This window comes from Hippoglossus hippoglossus, chromosome 8, assembly GCF_009819705.1.
Source record: "Hippoglossus hippoglossus isolate fHipHip1 chromosome 8, fHipHip1.pri, whole genome shotgun sequence".
NCBI classification, from domain to species: Eukaryota; Metazoa; Chordata; class Actinopteri; order Pleuronectiformes; family Pleuronectidae; genus Hippoglossus; species Hippoglossus hippoglossus.
Window position 1 is genome coordinate 2979270 of NC_047158.1, and position 21435 is coordinate 3000704.

At 42.4% G+C, this 21435-nt stretch overlaps 1 protein-coding gene across 4 annotated transcripts; it reads right to left on the bottom strand.

Moving 5' to 3' along the window:
* Positions 1-441: 441 nt before the first annotated feature.
* carm1 (coactivator-associated arginine methyltransferase 1) lies at positions 442-20751 on the bottom strand. Of its 4 annotated transcripts, none has more exons than XR_004614768.1 (17): positions 20507-20751; positions 14980-15105; positions 13861-13967; positions 12447-12551; positions 11292-11402; positions 10960-11137; positions 10451-10541; positions 8490-8571; positions 8060-8145; positions 7853-7942; positions 7594-7731; positions 6452-6541; positions 6219-6331; positions 4489-4566; positions 3182-3251; positions 2957-3061; positions 442-2870 (listed from the first exon to the last, which is right to left on the bottom strand). XR_004614768.1 is itself a non-coding variant. In XM_034594299.1 (16 exons), exons 1-16 carry the CDS (start codon positions 20646-20648, stop codon positions 2731-2733), a joined length of 1746 nt encoding a protein of 581 aa, XP_034450190.1. In that variant the 5' UTR covers positions 20649-20751; the 3' UTR covers positions 442-2730. The 4 variants fall into 4 exon arrangements, 2 of the variants coding, with proteins under 2 accessions (XP_034450190.1, XP_034450189.1); XR_004614767.1 differs by having other exon boundaries at positions 2993-3061; positions 20507-20748; XM_034594299.1 differs by lacking the exon at positions 3182-3251 and having other exon boundaries at positions 2993-3061.
* Between the last annotated feature and the right edge of the window lie 684 nt (positions 20752-21435).

The following is a 21435-nucleotide window of genomic DNA, read 5'->3' on the forward strand; positions in this document are numbered from 1 at the left end:
CTCAATCCCAGTCCAACTAGTCTTAACATTTCTACTTGTATATTAGTAGGGTATTATTCTAAGAGGTAGGGCGGCTCAGTGCACACAGAAACTCGTATAGTAAATTACGACCGATCAACTGCAGCGGCCTCAGAAACCTGTGTTATAGACAGAGAACCTGCTGGCCACAGTGTTCATTGCAGACGTTACTGTCTGTATGTGGAGCAGAAGAGTCGTTTGTCAGACAGTGAGAAAAGTGTTATTACTGCTTCGTCAACACAGAAATAACAGATCATGACACACGTCGTCCTTATACACTTCTCCATGATAAAAGTGGATGCCACTATTGGCTACAGAATGACAAAAGGGACACAATAGCTATAGGCTACCACATGGTAAACATCCGGCGTGTCTAGGCTTTCACAAACTAGAGGGAACAAAAAAAAGTAGTACAACACCCGATTCCAGAATGGGGCTTGGATTATCTCCACCACATTTAATTTGCTCTTTTTTTTAATTGTTGTTTTTTGTGACAGAAAAAATAAACAAAAAAAAGACAACAAAAAAGATTAATTCTACAAAGAGACATTATTTTTTCTCAGCTCTCTTAAAACTTGCCAACTCATAATTCCAAATGAACAAAGTCCAGTAGTAGACACTGGAAGCAATGCATACATGTGTCAGTCTTTCTCTCCTTGACTAATAAAAGGGGACGAGGGTGTCTTGGGGTCATGATATGCTGGCGGTCATACATATTGAACCGATAAGGAGGGAGATGATGGACAGGCCCTGTGTCCCATGCCTCAGCAATGAAGTCTCTTTTTGACAGTCTCACAGTCTCAAAGGAGGAAGCAGAGGGGAAGGAAACAAGGATGTAAACTAGGACGCTGCCAAATCCAGCACAGCTTCTCTCACTCCAGCAGCCAGTTGGCTGCCGCCTGGGTTAATGGTCCTTACAGGGTCGTTCTCCAAATGTCCCACGTCGAACTGCTGGAGTAACCTGGTTCGACAAACGACTGGCTGGGGAGGAGCTGCTGCAGTGTCCTCTTGGCCAAAGGAAAAAGATCATGTGCTAGGAGGGCGGGGGATGGGAGCGGCAGGAGGCTTGTTTCAGGTTTCCTGGACTACAGTGTTCTAGCATAAGGAAAGGCAAGTTTTTGGGAGACTTTTCCTATTGGTCATCTTCCACGCAGTCTAATTTTTCACTACACCAAACTACTACTGTCGCTTTGTGTAAAACTAAGGGCGACACCAAGAATAATTTTAAAGAAGACACTGACAGTGTTGTACAGTTCATTGTGCGAGACAAAGACACACCAGTCAGGGGGCTTAAAGACACATTTTCATAATTTGAGTGTGTCCAGTACAGCCTCGCTCTGTCAGATCAGACAAATTACAACTTCGAGAAAGTCCCTTTTTTAATTAGTAGTAAGAAGAAAAAGTGTCACCTGGCTTTTTGTTCACTTTGAAATGCTTTTTCAAACCTGGCAACCCCACAGGATGTATGAGGACAGGACTCTTGCGTTGCAGACCCTGGACCCAGCTGATTGTTGGCTAAGAACAACACAACTGGCCTGAAAACAGCTGCATTATTATATTTTTTAAAGGTTCACATTTTAAAGATATAAACTTAAAAACTTTAGGGTAACCACATTACAGTATACTTAAAGCTGCACTAATTATATTTGTATATTAACAATGTCAGCGGGTGTCATTCATAGCGATAAGAGAAGTTTTACAGCCTGTTTCATCTCATTGACTTTCTACTTCAGACACAGATAAATGTGATGCTCATCTCTCATCACTAGGCATGGAAGGTGACCAGCGTTCTCCCAAAACATGATATATATGTGAACCTCAGTGGAAAGCAACATAATTACTGTCAAGTACAAACACACAGGGTTATGAGAAGAACGTGGATGGTTAGTTTGTCTGAGTAACAGGAAAAAGCACATTTTCTGCATCCTCCTTAGGGTGCCAAGGTATGTAGATAAGCTGCAGTTTTCTGATATATCAGCCTCTGCCGACAAAATGAATTATCGACACTGAGAAAACAAGGGAAACGTGATTTGTGTGAACTGCCACTTGTCTGGCATGAGTCTCTTGTGCACAAAGGCTAAGGACATGTATTTGTATCCGATATGAAAAGCCAAGATGGCAGCTCAGAGCAGAGTGTTGATGATAATAGTGTCCTACTACACTAACGCAACACTTCAGCGAAGATGTGGTACAGAGGTGAGGAGAATTGTGGGAAAGGACTGATGCTGGTATCTGGCAACAGGTATATTGGGGGGGAACACTCTGGGATCATCTTGACATTTAAAAAAAAGATAAGGGGAGTGGAGGGATTGAGACAGTAAGGAGGGTGAAAACCCAGGAGGGGGATAAGTGATAACGGCTGTGCATCTCAGCTGTGCATGTGTTGCAGTCCCAGGAGGAGAAAGGGTAAAGGAGGTTTCGGGGGTTAGCAAGACAAGAGTCTGGACGGATACGAGTGTTTGACCGTTTATATAGTTCATATCGTGATGGACTGAACGGAGTAGAATGTGGTTGACGAACAAGGGGAGGGAGTGCCAGCGCGGCACTGGTTTTGGTATATTGGTTTTGGCTGCGAATGGAGGATCAGTCAGGGTTGAAGGGTGGGGGGGGGGGCGGGGGGCGGTAGACAGGAGCTCCACTGGGAGGGGTTGGGGATCTCTTGTCATGCGGGGGGGGTGGGGAGGCTGAAGAGGTCTTTGCGGAGTCCTTGTCTTAACTGCCGTAATGCATGGTGTTGCTGGGGATGACCATAGGTGAGGCCATGGAGATGGCAGCGCCGCCCATTGTGAACTGGTTGGTGACGGGATAGTAAGAACCACTGCTGCTTGGGCCCGACTGTCCGGTTGTTGCTCCTGGGCGGAAGAGAACAGATCGGCATTCAACACGGATGCTGAAGACAACTGCATTGTACATTGTGTGTTTATAAAGATGCACATACTGATTTCATTGTTCGTTTCTGTTAAGCTGGACGTACCCTGCACAATCCCTGTGCTCATGATGGAGCCCATCCTGGAGTGGGTGTGGTTTACAATCCCGGTGTTCACTGTGACCAATCAGAGAAGAGAGCACAGTTACATGACACAGATTTTAGCACGTTTTCTGCTCAACTACAAAATACTACATAGATGCCATGAAACCTGTTACATCAACTCAAGTTACTCACAGTGGCAGTCCAGTTACTGACTGTCACATTTTTGGGTAGTGTACATGTGAAAGCTGCTGGAAATTTTCAGCTGAAATTAAAAGTTGAAAAGTCAAGATTTAGTGTTACGGACTGAATAAAGATCAAGTGTTGAAATGACAGAGCTAAATGAAAAGTACGATGCAGCGTCAGCAGTGCCTGTATAAAGTGAATACATACATGTTACGTAGAAGACCTCTTACCAAGTGTACACTTTTAAACATTATCTTCTGACTGTCTTTACAAATACTCAAGGAACGGCTTTATATGTCAAAACATGTCAACAGTAAATGTAAATAAATTCCTCTTAAAAAAACAAAACGGGGGGGGGGGGGGTTTGCTGCCTATTAACTGTGGAATGCTTTTTTCTTGACTGTTTGGGAGGATATAGATCAGGGCTGTGTACAGGTAAGGAGACATTTTAATTTGGCCAAAGTGGGGGTGTACACAACACATGGGCACAAGTTGTGTGTCACACAAGCCAGTGTGCCTAGTTTGCATGAAAGCACTCGCACCGATGAAGGCCAACAGGTCGCTCATTATAGGTGTTAACGGGTCTTTAAGAAGGGTGGCAGGACGGATTACTGAAAACACTGAAGGACAATTCATAGGCATCATCATCATCATCATCATCACTACCATTTGACATCAGATACCTCGTTAATCAGAGAAGTTATTGTTATACATGTGTTCAGGTTAGTAAGATATCTCAGATGTCACCTGATAGGAAAAAGGCCTGATATGGAGTTGTTTTTTGAAAAGGCAGACAACTCGACTGAGCGTCAGTGCAGGCAAAACACACAGATTTCCCCTTTGAACGGAGTTATCAGTTAAAGAAAAAGACATAAAAGCAGAAAAAATGGACTGACAATATACCGTAACATATTATTATATAATTATGAACAGTTACACAAATGTAAAATAATTTCATTAATAACATTACATTTAAACATGAGGTTTAGGCGGATCGACTGTCTCTCCCTGGTTTCAAAAGGTCAAACATATCTGGCTCTTTACTGAGGCTGAACTAATATCAGCTTATCACTGATCATGAGTTCACATGTTATGTGACAGCTGTCTCTTTCAGTAATAAACTTACACATTTCATTATTTCAGCTTTGTGAAGTGGGATTTAGCAGCCAAGCAATCAAAGTCTTGTCAAGTTTCTACTTTTATGCGCGTCTGGCACTTCCTGCCTCACTGCAGACTTGTTCAGTCGCTCCCCTATTGATATTCCTGACATTACGTTTCATGAGGTGTGTAGAAGTCCGGAGGTGTGTGGTTCATACCTAAGGGGATGAGGTTGTTGTGAGACACTGCCGGGCCGCCGCCAATGACTGTACTGAGGTCATAAGCTGCAGGCATCCCTGGAGGAAGCAAGACAGAAAACAAAGCAATAAACATTTACCCCACAGACGTAAAAAATATGAGGCCGTTTTTCTGCCTTTTTGTTTCCTTATAACAGATGTGAGGCAGAAGAGACACTATGAACACAAACATGTTCATTTCACTCCAAAGGTTAGCATTAGGCTTTGTGGCTTGTGACTGACATAATTACAGATAACATGTCAGTTTTCATTCAAATGTATTTTCTTTCAGTGGGGTTATGTTTGATTCTGCTTTCTGAGGCACACATTTGTTACATATAAGACATAGAGGGAAGAAAACAGTGAAAATAATGTTCCCGGATCAGTTTTGGGTGACACAAAACTGTCGACACAAAACTGTCAGGAATCAGATAAACAACACACAGTAAGTAGATTTCATTTTGTTGTGTTTATGCATGAAACGGAGCATAAAACTACAGATGGCACTGTGCAACGTCTTGCATGTGCTTTTTAAATGTTAAAGTAGTGGTGGAACAACAGGAAATATTTGATTTGTAAGGGGTTTGTGTAGCTGTATATAAAAATACCATCACATTCAATGAAGCCCTTTCCTTGTGGACACAAAGAAGACAGTGAATGTATCGCTGGCTCAGATCACCAATGCTCATAGCAACTGTTTATGATATAAGGCTCCAGAGTACCAAAAATCTGTGTGACAACAAATTACTTGGTCGCACCGGTTCGTCAAATATTTAGCTGGTGTGTCTATGTGCATTTCAGCGAGTCATATCGCTTCTCTCATCTCTCCTCTGCGGAGTTTACACTCACACACACAGGCCCCGCCCACACTCCCTCAAGCAGGGGGAAACAGACAGTGGAGCAGAGATGTGAGAGGAGAGGCGGTGAATCAGGCTAGATATTGTCCAACAGTGGCGACAAAATTTAATACAGGGGTTCGACAACAGACACAAAATGAATCCCGCCGCTGTTTCAGGATCAGAGCAGAACCATTAGTCTCCTTTCTGGGTGTGCTACCTCCACACTCCTGCGCTCACTTTACACTTCAACAATAAACACCAACACTAATCAGAAGATATTAGGACCTGAACAGTACTTTGTGTTTGTTTGAGACCCGTATTTAAACACATTGAGAAAGACATTTAGTGTGCGAGCTGTTCAACTGCCACACACAACACGCAGCATGTGATTGTTTGTTTGTGTGTGAAGAGTGATTGCTGATACCATGCCCCTGTCCAGAAATCACCAAAGTATATGTGGACTGTCAACAAAAGGTCAAATAGGTGAGTTATTGCGGTGCCAAAAGATGCAGTGAAAGTTTTAGGTTCACCTAAATTATTTGCTGGTGCACCTAAATGAAAAAGTTAGGCGCACCAGTGCGACCAATGTAAAATGTTAGTCTGGAGCCCTGTCACACCAGTATTCCTTGATGCCATGTGATAAGCACTTCCAGACACCTTAGGATATAATTGAAATGCAGGCCTAAAAATGACGCGCTATGAACACACCTTGCATCAATGCATCGTTACACTCGCATAGAAAATGACTAACCAACACTCAGCATTACCCCATATTCAGACTGCCTCTTCCTGTCTCTTAAATTTTCGGTGACATTCAGGAAACCTGAACCTGGAGGATATGTTTCATCTACCAGTGTTCATGTGTCTGTTCACCTGATACAGCCATCCCCTGATTCATGCTGTAGGCTCCACCTGTGTTCCACATATTTTCAGATGGGGAAGTGTAGTGTGAGCCAGGAGGAGGGTTGGGGGTGGTGCCTGTGTACCTGCATTTACATACACACACATGTTGGAAATTAGAGACGCATACCGTGTTCCCCATCTCAGCCCCTGTATAGCGCCATCTACATACAGGTGTGTTTGCTGGGGTCAGGAGAGCAACTCACCTGAAAAAGGGGTTCTTCAAGTCCAGGAGGTTGCTGGACTTTGATCCTGTCTGGTCTACCTGGGCAACAATACTGATGTCGTAGCTTTGTCTGTTGGGAAGGAGACCAGCTATGTATCATTTAATTAATTACAACAAATGCACATGAGAGCTCAGATATTTACTGGGGAGTAATGGGCCTTTAATGACTACTTTGACATTTTGGGAAATGTGCTTTTTTGCTTTCTTGCTTAGTTACATGACAACGTAAAACCTACTTGTGTCTGTATCCTAAACATGAAGCTAAAGTCTGCAGCCTGCTAGCTTAGCTTTGCACAAATACTGGGAAAAAGGATTACAACTCGTCTGGCGCTGTCCAACAGTAACTAAATCCATCTACAAGCAAGCCTCTTAAGTTCACTGATCAACATGCCATATCTCTGTTTAATCCGTACAATACCCAAATGTAAAAATAACAGGGGTTTTACAGAGGGGTAGGAGCGTGACTATTTTTTGACCAGCTACAGTAACATCAAGGAGTCTTGTTGTCACAGAGGTTGCCCGGCAATCAGCAGAGACTCTGATTAAGAGAAGTTGGTTAAGAGTAAAGCTACAGTGATTGTGTCTACATACATAGTTTTAGTTTTTATTAACATTATAGCTGAATGGTAGACTGACTGATTTCAAAGATTTGTGAAATTATCAAAATCATGTTCAAAACTTTGAACGTCATTTAACCTCTCTGCAACATTTTAAAGTGGGGAAGTGTCATGGTCTGTGCTGCTGCTCTTATATGTATCCATACAATAGCTGTAACTGCGGCTGGCAAGGAGTTCACTTTTTATGCAACATAAAGGCTTTGTTTGTTTCTCTTTTTTGCACAATTGAAATAGTTCAATTTCCCGTCATTTCTATTTCCTCTTTTCTATTCCTTTTCTCTCTAATGTAGATAGTTAAGCACTTCCCATTTGTTGGACCCTTTCAATTTTAAGTTAAGTTTTTCTCAATTTCATTTAAAAAACAGAACCACTATTCTTTGCCTTCGATTTCAGGGCCTATATTTATTTTGCTAATTATTGTTAAATAATATTTTCTAAATTGAAATAGGTGGACGACAATGCCAGAGAGAACTCAGTTATTTTCAAGTACAAACGGCTATCATACCTCTTGTTGGCCAACAGCGTTGCAGTTCCAGATAGTGTATCCCCAGCCTTGGTGAAGAGGGGAGACTGCAGCAGACAGCGCACCTGGTACCAGTGGGTGAGAGGCTCTGTGGGTGCTGTGGACAGCCATACTGTCACCCTACAGGATGGGTGTAAAGAGGGGTTGTGCTGTGAGAGTAAGTCAACTGTGTGGGACTAATAAAATGTATTTCTTAAGATTCAAAGCATTTCAAATGTCCACATGTCTATGAGTGACTTACATAGATCCCACGAATGCCACATCAAACCAGAAAGCTAAACCGTGTACCAGGCCAGAGTGCATCATGTGGAACTTAAAGGGAATCTCTATCCTGTGATCCAAAGGAAAAGGTTTGGAAGGAGACATGTTAATTACACTTGAGTATGACATACATTTAATATAATTATTTATATGAAAAACAAGCAACCATACACCGACAGACACACACCTGTAAAGATCATCTTCTTTGGCCTCCAGGAAGTTCACTGTGTATTTGACCGATTTGGCCATCAGAATACGGATATCGAATGTGTCCTGAGGAGGGAAATCTCAGCTCATCCTACAAGACTACAGCAAAACATCAAGTCTAATTCAACTCACATGCAAGACTGTTTCTCAACCAAAGAACACCTGCACACATTTGCAAAAGTATCATCAGGCAAAGTAAAGAATCCATGGATCTACTGTTAGACTCAGGATGGTTTCATGAACCAGGATGCCATTGTAAGAGATGGCCCTTGGGTCAGACTCTCAAAAGTAAACTTCACTGAGTGAAGATAAAGTCCTCAAGTGAGAACCCCGCGCCTCTTTGCCATGCCCAGTCATTTAATTAATCATCCAATGTAAACCTGTGTGTGTATGTGTGATGGATAACTTACCACTATTGGCTGGCGGAAGTACTCATCCACAGCTGCCCCCCGCAGGGCAGAGAGGTCTACGCCATGAAACGAGGGCTGGTACCTGAGGACCGAATCAGATTTAGGTTTTTTTAAGTGTTCTTCAGTCAACATCTATAAAAATTAAGAGAATTATAACTAAAGCCATATTTTTTGGCACAATCTCAGAAAGATGTTTTTGTTGCAGATAAAACACTTTGAACCAATCAAGTTCATTATCAGAGTTGTGAAGCTTTAGGGCCAGTCACACATTAGCGAATGTGAAGCGAATATCGTGGGTTTACCAAAGTTCAACTCTATTCGAAGCCCCGCTGCAATTTGCTTTGCCAAAAGAAGCAAATGTTATATTTGACTCCTCGCTTGCACAGATTGGAAGTGAACGGGAGGTGAAGATTCTCCCTTGATACATTCACGTATGTGTGACTGGGCTCTTAAACTACGCTAATGCTTGACAGACTGCTCTGACAGTTTCCCTTTTATACTCGCACATGAGCCACTAGTACTCAGTGCAGTCCTCCCCAGTGTCATCGCAAGACTTATACAGCACCACTGCCAGGAAAAGGCAAAGAAGAAACACAAACTGAATAGTGTTGTCACTGGTTTGTTTCCTCCAATAGCACCGCTTGGGGCTTGTGTGTGCTTCCTTGCCTTGACAAACCCATTGCAGCGGTTTTTTTTAAATAGTTCCTTTAGATCGTCTCATCTTTACCAACTGTCTCTTTAATCTCCCCTCAAGCGCCATCTGAGAATTTCTATGCTCCTTCATTAATGTGGTAGCATAGAGAAGTCTGTCCAGACTAACCTGTTGTCTCTTGCCTCAAGCTGATCCATGTTTGTGTACGGGCTAGTCCCACGGTGTTCGACAAGTTAAAAAAGTGGAGGTGGGCAGCCAGCGGAAAACTACAGCAGATATGATGTTGAGCGCAAAGAATTGGAACGACTAGCATAAACTTGAGTAGAAGGAGGCAATTCTATCCACCCTTGATCTCACCATCTTCTAAAGGGCACCGTTGGCTAACCGCATTAATACCCTTTTTGGGGACTGCAAAGTTTACAAACAAAAACAACTAAACAGGCGAGTGAAGACAGCAGGGAGGTTGAGTCATGGGTGCCTCGTTCCCTCCTCCCTGCTGGACATGTATCATCCACACATTGTTGCAGCTGACCCCTCCCACAGTTAATGTCTGTCCTGCCATCTGGGAAGAGGCAAAGGAGCATTCACACCTATGCACACGAAAATGTCAGGACATCTGTGTCCAGACATTTTCCGGAGTTTGTCTTTCACATACGAAGAACACAGCAAGATATTGTCCGGGTCCAACAAGTTCATTCAGGTGAGGGTTGGCGGCTGGGTAGAGCATGCATGAAGCAGGACATAATGTATAAATTCTGCTGCGGTCTTTTTGTCACCAAAGTCAGCCCTATTGCCATAAGCTCTCTCATCTTTGTCCGCATTTTCTACATTTAAGGCTTCTCTTTTTAATCCTGAGATATTTGTATTCTTTTTTCCCTAATTCGCATCCGTATGTTAGAAATGTCCTCAACACACCCACTCTTTCACGCTGTGAATTTTCTGAAAGCTTTCCTGCTGTATTCTCACAAGGACTCCTTCCTTACATTTTACTAGGGGACTGACAGTTTCAGCATATGTCAGAAGCAACTGACTCAGATATTTACTTTCTCACATACAGCCCCTCCGGAAAAATTGAGGAAAATGTCTGGACTTCAGTTCATGTTTAACGCTGCTTGAAAAACAATGTAGTGTTGAACATGCTGGCTGCATTTTATTGACAAATGGTTCCTCTGTTGCCTTTGTGGTTAAGTGCATCCTAAATTTTCTGGGATTTAAAACAGTGCAATAACAATGAAGGACCAGGCTAAAAAGGTTTTCAAAGGTCAGGTTGTGGGAAGACCCAGTTTAGCAAGACTCTCCCCCTCCTCACCAGAAGTTGGCCTTGGTGAATTGCTCCATGTAGAGCTGCTCGTCTGTGAAGGGAGCCAGGTGGACGTCACCGATGGTGGGGAACATTTTACCTGAGACACACACATACACAGAAGTGAATCAAGAAAAGTAATGTACTGTCAACAACCTAAAACAATGAATGAGGTCAGCATTTTCTACAATGACAAAATCATTTTGAAACATGAACATCATTGTGTTAATCTATCAGATGACATTTACTGTACCCATGGTCTTCAGCATATTTAATTCTGCTGATTAACATACATTCAGTTTGTAAGGAACACCATGAGAAAACTGTCTAAAGCAACAAATGTGCAATACAAACTTCTTCATGAAGGTTATGTTTGAGGAACAATGTTGTACTGCATTGCAATTATGATTATCATTAAATTAACATCTTTCGACTGTTGCATTAGACTGCATTAGTTTGAGCTGGGTGTTCCTAATAAAATGACATGTCCCAATCTGCTGTGCTGCAAATCTTCTCACCGTTCGGTTTGAGGAACTTCTTGGCATGCAGGTAGCTCTCCAGCATTCGCTCATTGAACAACATGTAGCCCATTGGCTCTGAGATGATGATGTCAACCTGCTCTGGCAGCGTCACCTCCTCTACCTTCCCCGGGATGACGATCACACGCTCGCCTAAACGGTTACTGTTCACCAGCACCTGCAAGGCACATCATTTCTTTACTGCAGCAGGATATATTTCTTTTAATGGCGGTCTTCTTTTTTAATAACCATAGTCATAATGAAGTGGCTCAAATCACATCTGAGTTGGGTCACTGATAATAATATCCATCTGTGTGTTCGTGTGCGTATACCTCGGCATGCTGTGCCATGGTGCTGGCCTCCACAGCATAGACCTTCCTGGCTCCAGCTTGAGCCGCAAAGAAAGAGAGGATCCCCGAGCCACAACCAACATCCAGCACCACCTGGAAAACATAGAACAGGAAATGTGAAGTCACTGTCAGCAAGGTGATCGGTTTCACAGTATACCGTGGTAAGATTCCGGACTGATCCTGGTTGATCCTGCAACAGCATGAGCTGCTAGTGCTCTGGACATACCTAGCAACCGTGAGCAACCACTGTCGGGAAATTACAAGCCTTTAACAAACCTCTCCTCACTCTCAGGCGTTTGGGTAGAGTTGTCCTTCTCTCCTCCATACTGGCTACACATTTTGTATTACTCTATATATCATCAACACATGACATCTGATGTACATAGTGGTTGTATTGTTTTTAAAAGCACATGATTTACTTAGTTAAGTTTTTTTTAACCAGCATCACAGAAAGTATCGATTGTAAATTGTGATGATGAATATGATTTTTAAATATATAAAACCTGAAGAAATTACAGTTTGTGAATCAGTACTTTTTGAACATTTTCAGCACATTTGAACAAAACATATAATAATTTAGGTCACTGTAATAATAAGTTACATTTCTTTGATTAATAAATAATGAAATACGGTTTAAAAAACTGGTTGTTATTACACTGACTGTTTGCATGGACAGTTAAATAAAACCAGTGGGATCAGCTGCTCGCCATCCAGTCAGTAGGACTTTGTACTAAACAACCCAAGCACACAGTTAAAAATTAAGGATCAGATTACACCATGTTTTACTGTTTGTTTATAGGGATGCACAACCTTAAAAGCCCCATGTATAAATTAAACTCCACCCATTTAGATAACTGAATGTAACACCATTGGTCAGTAACACACTTAGTTTGCTTCAACACATTCAATGTGAAAGTCTCAGCTTTATAGGTTTACATCAATACTGATAGATCTGTGTGGGAGATATAACCCTTTGAACACATTACTGCCCATAGCTTCAGGGTTTGAGAGTAACTTGACAGATACACATGAAGTCAATTAAATCATAATTGTTAATATTTTGTGGGAAATAATTTGACTGACTTCTATATTGAGCCTGAAGAACAAAAATGTGTAAGATGTGTGTAGAGGAAGTACTTTGTCCTTGAAGTCATTGTGGTTTTGGAGAATAGCCCGTTGATAAGTCCCTGTCCGAACGTAGTCCTGCATCATGTTCTGTTGCTGGGAGAGGTAGCCATAAAACTGCAGAAAGACAAGAAATCACATTAATATACCAATCAAAGTTGTTGTTTGCTTTTCACAAACTTGCTTGTGTTTTGCACAAGTCATCCTGTTTATCAGTCAAATGAGATAACAGTTTTTTTTTAGTTTTCAGTTAATGATTCTCGTTAATAGCCGAAATAAAACACTGGGAGCTGCAACTTAGACATAACAGGAGGTATTTTCTAAGCAGTGGTGTTGAAACATGTGGACCAACCCAGTTAGCATGTGAACCAAACAGGTAAGCTTTTAAAGGTTCAGTGTTTAAGATTTAGGTGAAAGTGATCTATTGCCAGAAAGTGAATATTAAATAATCCTATTGATGTTTTCACTAGTGTTTAAGTGTCTAAATTGTATGAATTGTTGTCTGTTGTACCTTAGAATGGGCCCTTTATATTTAAATACTTTATATTTACATCAGGTGCAGGTCCTCTTTGCGGACGCAGCCATGTTTTTTTACAGTAGCCCAGACTGGACAATCTAAACACCTTTTGAGTTTTTTATAACAACTGAAGGCTACCACAGGTTCTCTTTCATGTTTGGAAGGGAAGGGTGAGGTAATAGGTATTCAGCTGCAGCGCGAAACGTCCCCACTAGATGTCACTAAATTCTACTGAACCTTTAAACTTTCTAATATGCTGCAGCTGACTCGCTCATTAGCGGCGATCTGGAAAATGGTGCTAGTGAGGGCACTTTCTCTGTTAGTTTGGTAGCTCATTCAGGACACGTTAGTAAGAACACCAATATGTGTTTGTGCTCAAAGTCTGAGGCTCGTTCTGTGCTGTCTTGCAAGCTGCTGTCTGACACCATTACAGAAAGCCAATGACAGAATGATGATGTTCTGTCTCTTCAGTCAGAGGAGCACCACATGCCTTCTGGTACGCAGGCAGGTGACGTCTTCTCAGACCAAAACCCTTCAGGGTGCTCAGCTGTGAACGGGAGGTGAAGATTCTCACTGACTCCAAACACAGAATTTACAGAGCACGCCATGTGCCAAAAAAATATATTTAATTTCAGTCGAATGTTTTGCTTTGTGGAATTGATTTCTGACTGTTAAAAGAGAAATTAATTAATCAAATTCCACAAATGAGATTTTAAAGGGATGTTCCTTAAGAAAGTATACTAAAGTAAACTATAAATAGTGAAAGACAGCATCAGCAAGGTAGTTGTTATGAAACAAACTTTTTTATTTAAAGCATTGTCATGGTTATGACATTCTGAACTGTCTATACTTCCACAATTGTGGTCTCTTCTGTGCATCTATGTGTGTGCACGCGCGCATTCCTCTCACCTGGAAGTACTGTACAGCAGAGGACTCCTCTGTTCTGTCGCTGAAGACTGAGTGCTCACTAAGATGCCCGCGACAGTTCTTCATGAGATTATAAAAAGACTGAAATTCTGAAGAACACAAACATGAACAATTACAGGTCGTGTTGTAGCAGCATTACACATCATTGTTTGAAACTGCTCAAACACAGTGGATCAGAAATGAGTCGATGAATGTGAGGTTTACACACTTACTGGCTTAAAACGCATTTGAGTGTGTGCACAATGGATCAACAGTGTCTTGTTACACATCTACCCCTATATTTGACATTTTCTTAGTACTTTTACACATTAACCAGAGGTTTGGTACAATTGTGGACGATAAGGGCAGCAGCAGGGAAATGCAAAGGATTTCCTATTTTAGGTTCACTGTACAACAAATACAAAGAGGACAGATGCTCTTACTACATAGACAGGATCGTCCACTAACCAGAAGGTCCTGTCTGCTTTCTGAAGTATCCTTGGACAAGATAGTGAACCCCAAACTGAGGCCCTGGTGACCGAACGGTGTGTGATATGAAAAGCGCAGCGTATAGAACCACTGTATGAATATTTGGATGGGTGAATGGGATTTGTACTGTCGAGCGCTTTGGTATACAAATACAGTGCATTTACCATTTAGCCCCATGCCCACCACTTCAACATCTGGACATACCCCAAGCTTGATAGGCTCGCCCATGTTCCTTTAACTGGACATTTGCTATTCATTGAGAAAAAGGTGTGTGTGTGGGTGTCAGGGTGAGATGGACTTTTACATTACACCTGCTCCACACTCCATGCGGAGTGTACTAAGTGTGTGGGGAAACACAATCTCAATGCTTACATAACAAACTTTGGCACACCGGCTCACTGAGGTTATTAAAAGACAGAAAGCAAAGCCAAGACAGTGCTGGAGTGAGCACTGAGGAGGAACACATGTATTTAGTTACTTGAATTCTTAACTGAAGACGTGTTATTAAGCTCTAATTTTTCCAATGCATGTTTAGTTACACAGTAATGCCTTCCTTAGCTGGTAGTTGCAAATTTAACTTATTGTTGTCACTTGGTGTGACAGTCTTATTGTGCTGGGACATTTTCTGCATACCTGCCGGTGAGGAGAACTGCAGCAGGACGCTGTTGCAGCCCAGCGTGATGATGAACGACTGCTTCCCCACGCGGCTGCACTCGGTCTCCCTGGAAACGGAACACTTGAACACACTCGCCTCCTCTCCTGGAATGAAATGAAGATAGAAAGAGTTAGGACAGCGGGAGACATACTTGCATACAGCCACTGAAATTTACAACTGTGTGATGCACAGTATGTAGCTAAAACTTTACTTTTTTTTATGTATTCATTTCACACATTTTTGGCTTCTGCATTTCATTTTGCATGACGGGCAAAGAGACTGTTTTCTTGCTGCTAGTCACACATTTAACATTTATCACAACCCTCTGTGTGGGAGAGCTGAACACAATGCAGCATCAGCCTCTTTATTTCTGTCCCCTTGCTCACACATACTGCAGGATTTTGCTTTCATTTGACGTTTAAAAATTGAAAGAATTAAGAATCCATATAAATCTATTGCACTGTCATTTTAAAAATGAACCTGAAAAGGTTCAGAGATTTCCAGATGGGCACTGTAGTTTTTACCAAATTTTTCTCAAAGAGGAATAAACAGAAGGGTTTTCTCTACGTGCATGTGCTGACTTAGGCTGGTATGAAGTGAAGGAGACCCTTCCTTACACCCACAAACAAACAGGCATGTGCAGTGAAGTCACCATTCAGCAGGTGTCTGTGGGTTTGTGTTCCTTATTTATATCTTAGTGAGAGCCATTTTAAGCATAGACCCTACAGAACAAGGGCATTTTTGTCAAGTGAGGACATTTTGGCTGGTCCTCACTTCTTCAAAGGGATGTTTGAGGGTTACGACTTGGTTTTGGGGTAGGATTTGGTTTAGGTTAGGGTTAGACATGTAGTTTGGATGGTTAGTGTTAGGGAATACATTATGCCAATGAGTGCCCTCACTAAGATAGAAGTACAAACGTGTGTGCTCTATGAGACATTTCCCATCAATTATAAGGGTTGGGTATCAAATTAAAATGATAAATTATGCTAAAATAATCCTTTATTAATCCAACAACTGTGAAATTTGCCAAGTCGCAAGTCACTGAGAACTGAAGGGAATACTACTTAACTACGAACATTGCACCTCTGTGAGGTCAGTGAACCATATGAACAGGATTCAGTATTTCAATCTGTCTTTACAGATTCGTGCAAAAATGAAACAAAATAAAAACAAAACAAGCTCCCCCCTGACACTAATTTGCAGGGGAACCATTGCTACTTAGCTCTATGTCTGGCTATGAGAGAAGTGGGGAGTGAAGACTAAATTAGTGCAACTTTATCTTTTGCAATTATCTTGTTAGTCAAGTTTTATTTCAATTTCCATATTGTGCTTTCTCTAGACTCTTTGATATAGACACCAGGTGTCTTGTTTAAATGACAGAGAAAGCCAGCCATCACCCATTAAAGAGGATGTAAACACTGTCTTAATTGTGCTATTCTTGTTGACCTGCTCATCAGATTGTCATACACTGATAACTGCATAGGCTTTGGGAAGTAGCAGCAGTACAGCTAGTACGGACTCAAATGTTTTTAGTGAAATCATCCTCTCTTGTAAATACATAATTAGGAGTTTCTGAACACAAAAAAATGCAATTTTGTCAACAAAACACAAAGAAGTAATACTTAGAGACACATGAGCCAGGCTAACAGAGCAGCATGTATAATACTGTTCTATGCAAACATCTGCAGTCTGGAAAAACCAGTTCAGAGTCATAAAGCAGGCTAAAAAATGTTTAGCACATATAAACAGATTAACAGCAGGGCCTCAGATTTAAAGGTATGCGTCTGCTGGAGAGAAGCCAGTCACGCACCCCAGTCCTCAATTCTCCTCTCAATCACTTACACAAGATCATCAAATCTGAGCCAGAAACGAGATGGAAAAGAAACAACTCAAGATGTGTTTTCTTGTCCTCGTTACCTTAATAATCATATAAAGCAGGATGATTGAAAAAACAAAATCTATATCAATTAAGATGTAAAAAGAATTATAGGAGTGATGTTTAAGAAGTTTATGAAGACATCACAAGACTTCAACATGAAGTATTTTTTAGATAGCCTGTTTGTTTTATCAAAGCAGCACCAGATAATTCATGACTTTCTCCCTGACAGTCTACGTATTCATCAAACTGCAAAAGAGCTGGATCCTATATTTCATTTTCATTTCAGCCTTCCTACCTAGTAAATGACCCAATCTTTCAAACTCCAGATCATAAAGGAGCCTTACTGTTCGCTTTAGGTTTCTAGTCTCATCCCATGTTGAGGCAAGTCAGTTGGCATAACTATGGAGGAGCCATCCAGAGGCAGTTTTCACAGGCTGTGAACTGACATATAGTATGTGTAAAAACCAGAGTACTTCCCCTTTAATGACGATGTTGGGTGTTTCCCTTATAGAAGATCCTACTCTGATAAACAAACCTACGTTCAATGAAATTAGAGAAAGCCATTTACCAGGAAAGACAGAAAGACATTTATTTCCCCCCTTTTATTTCTGCGATTGAGTGAGAGAAATGAGCCTTGATCAAATGAGTGCAGCTGTTCGACAACAGGATCGACTTGGCGTATTTCTCACTATGCCGTTTCCTCTTCAATGCTGCTCCTGCTGACTCAACAGTACTGTTGATTTATTCTGCTCATCATGGATATAGAGTATTAGCCTGGACCTGGAAACAGACTGACTACATACTAGCCGGCTGCTGATAATGCAACATCTGTCAGAGCTAACAGCTGCAGACTTCTGCGCGAGTGTGAGAAGCGGGGGTTTCTGTGGCAGGAGTCCTGGGGTTACCAGACTACCACTTTCTTTGTAGGATTCCAATTCTGTGGGAAGCACTGACTTACATTAAATAAACAAATTCAACAAAAGATTCAGATTAAACACAACTGATGCCAATAAATGATAAAATGTTAGACTTCATGCTATCTGATAAGTGGCACATTAATCAAGCATATTGCATATCTATCCTTTGTTAGAATTTCCCCGACAATGTCTTTATTGCAAGAATGCGCTACAAACATTGTATGGAGTATTTGTATTTGGACCTAATTTAACCAATATCACTCTTAAAGGGGACATTGTATGCCCATTTTACCACAAGTTGATATGGTCTTAATGAAATGTCTGTAACATACTTTGGTCAAAATACCACAAGGATCATATAAAACAGCACCCTTTTTACCCTGTCTAAAACAGCCCTCCACAGAGTGACCTGTTTTGAGTGCCTGTTCCTTTAAATGCTAGTGAGCCAGCTCCCCCCTCCCCCCTCATGATTTTAAACGATATAAATTACATATTTTATATGATATAAATTATCAAATATGCATCCCATACTTTGTATTCCCCTTCTGTTGTCCTGGAGTTTTAATTTTCCCAATCACATAATTAAATGTCCCCCTCTGCCCATCCACTACAAGCACACAAGCAGAGAGAAAGAGAGGGGTGGGAGGGGGGGGGGCTATGAAGACCATCATTTACCCCCGAACCCCGACATTCAACACTGAACTCTGGACAATGACAATGAGGGGCTGTATGTGTGTTCAGAAATGTCCTTCGGACATTCTAAAGAGTTCCTCCTGTCTGCCCCCTAGTAAAAACTCTGGATAATGTGTCAGTGAGCCCATGTGAGAACACAGCAGGAGATTATCCAGGGGGTTGACCGCAAGCAAGTGGGTGTTAATGACAAGTAGAAGATGTAGAAGACACTGACAAGTTCAAAGATTCCGTTTTTGTCTCATCAGACCAGAGAATCTTTTTCTCTTGGAGCTGTCAGAGTCCTCCTTGTGGTTTAGTAAAGTCCGAGCACACTTTCACATGTCATTCCCCAAAAGTTACCTTCAGACAGCAGGCAAAGGTGTACCTAATCTGATGATTTTATTCAGATCTGTTTTTTCAAGGTTGATCAGCACAAATCAGGAGCAGGAGGTTCAAAAACACAGAAATCTCCAACCATTCAGATGAGGGGTGGCGCAGCAGGCAATTAATTCTGCTGCCAGATCACGAGTCATTGTTTACAAATCATTGACAGTGTCAGGTTGTATCACCAAAAACTCTCTGGACATATTTGTGTGCGTCTTCCACGTGTATAGCACCACCTTTTCTTTCTAAAATATTTCTTGTTGTTTTTTCTTAATCAGTTGTGCAACTTTCTCCTGTTAAACACGTCATCAACACACCCATGTGCTTGCAGTGAATCCTTCAGAGAATCTCCTGCTGCCATGGCCTCTCTTTAACTTTTACTGGGGTGAAACTCCAGAGAAAGCCCTTCCGGATAATGTCCGTAGATTATTCTGAGTAACTGAAAGCAACTTCATACACTTCAAGTTGTCCCCCCCCTCTTTAATTCGTCACACATCTGTATGTAATTCTGTGTTCCCATTTTCTACTTCCTATACTCGACTCCAGTTTAAAATCGTGTTAATTAAAATGTCCAGGGTCTGGATTCACACATCATCTTTTTATGGTGGTGATGTATGAGGGGGGGCTCAGCAACTTACACTCAAACTTGAAGCTCAATGCTGTGAATCCCCTTAAATCTACGTGAGTGTGTTTCTTTCAGTGGAGCATCACAGCAGAGGAGGCCAGCGGCGCGGCCGCTTCTTTTCAGCAGGACATCCCACCGACTAACAAAAGCTGCGGAGGAGCGGAGCGGCTCCGATCCTGCGTCCGCAACGGGAGGGGAGCAGGCGGCGGGGAAGCATCTATTGTTCCGATGAGAACAAAGATGAATGCATAAGTAATGAGGGCCCAGTCTCGCTCCTCCACCAAGAATATCCCTCATGTTCTGCTCACGCCAAATGAAACGCAAAAGCTATAAAAAGTTTACGCGTTCGCCGCTGTAAAGAGGACGCGGACTACCGGGTAAACACAGCGCTGTGGCCGCCCGGAGCTCGGTGGCGACCCGGGAGTGATGCCCTCTGCACCCGGCTCTAAAAAACCCCACACAGGCTAATTCACAAGCCAAACAGCGATGTACCGATACACGGGTCCCCGAGGGGCAGAACGGAGTAGGCTCGCAATAGCTAAAAACACCCCCCGCGTACATACATGGCTGAACACGCTACTAAAGCCTCAAGGGCAAAAGACGGTAGATGCGAGCGGGTCTGCTGCGCATCATTGCCGGAGCCAGGCTCGTGGCATTGTTTAACTAGCATTAAACTACACAGCACTGCCCCGCGCACGCGTACCCACGGACTAAGCTATGTTATGTGTGTGTGTGGCGCTATATTTCACTCGAGGTCTACCACCGCGGTGAACTTGTGTGGGAACCGGGACCTAAAGTTAACAAAGCCCCGAGAAGATTACCAACCGACACGGAGAAAACGAGGAGTTTTACGGGCTCCCTCGTGACGAGCAGGGGGAGGCGACGTGGTCTCAAGATGGATTAGCTTCTTGGTGGCTAGCGCTACGTATGGCCAAATTAGCTGTGTACGCGTTAGCACTGCATAGCATTAGCACCGGAGAAGAGAGGCCGACCCACCGAGGAGCAGCGGCAGGAAAAGGTCAACTCACCATTGGAGAGATTGATGAGGGCAGCGTCTTGTGTGGTTTTCACTTCTAACCGCAGCGGCTGCTGCTCTGAGTGTCGCTGTATGTCTCCATTCGCGTCTCCGATGGAGAGGAGCCGCACGCCGGGAAACACCGAGACCGCCATCTTCGATCTGGAAGTCGAGACAGGTCGGCGGCGTTCACATCCAACCACCGCGCACTGCTCTCTGCTGGAGGCAGAGCGAGCATCCAGGCTGCAGCCGCCCAACAGCGCCGCCAGCAGGGGGAGAGAGGGTACTGTCTGAACTCAGGCGGTACACGTCATGGGGGCTCTCATTTCCCCCCCCAATTTAAATTATTGACTCATCCGTTTTCTTCCTATTTGTGAGAACCACAAATTACTTTTACCGCCATTATAGTTGCAGACAGTAATCAAACAGAACCCCAAAACATGTGTATACAATAATAATAATAATAATAACAATGATAATTCATTGTATCCATGATATATGATAAAGCAACACTAATCAGTCAAAAACAAGTTGTTAGTATTAACAGTACAGCAGCAGTCATACAAAATGACTAGGTGTGAGAAGTGTGAATCCTAAATCCGGATTGTGTAACATCCCACCATATGACAAACAGTATAATCACTGCCAAATACTGAGCGAGGGAAACACCAACACAGAATACATTTATTGTGGTAATAATTTAATGGACACCATGTTTACCATGTTTACAGAGTGTGTGCGTGTGTGTGCGTGTGTGCACATGTCCATCTATAGTTATAAGAGCCAATTTTGGTTCAATACCATCATTGTGAGGACGTTTTGACTGGTCCTCACAAATTTAAAGGGTTGTTTTGAGGGTTAAGACTTGGTCCTGACAACTATAGAGAGACTGGTGTGTGGGTGTGTCTGATCATGACCGAAGGGTCAACTGTCAAGTTTAGT

Bases quoted from the DNA above. Each gene is read 5' to 3' on its own strand.
- carm1 (XM_034594298.1), bottom strand. From the start codon at position 20,648: ATGGCGGTCTCGGTGTTTCCCGGCGTGCGGCTCCTCTCCATCGGAGAC. The intron at 11,138-11,291 runs GTATACGCACAC...TGTGCCTTGCAG, and splicing joins CCATGGCACAGCATGCCGAG to GTGCTGGTGAACAGTAACCG. The intron at 2,871-2,956 runs GTATGTGCATCT...TCTTCCGCCCAG, and splicing joins AGAAACGAACAATGAAATCA to GAGCAACAACCGGACAGTCG.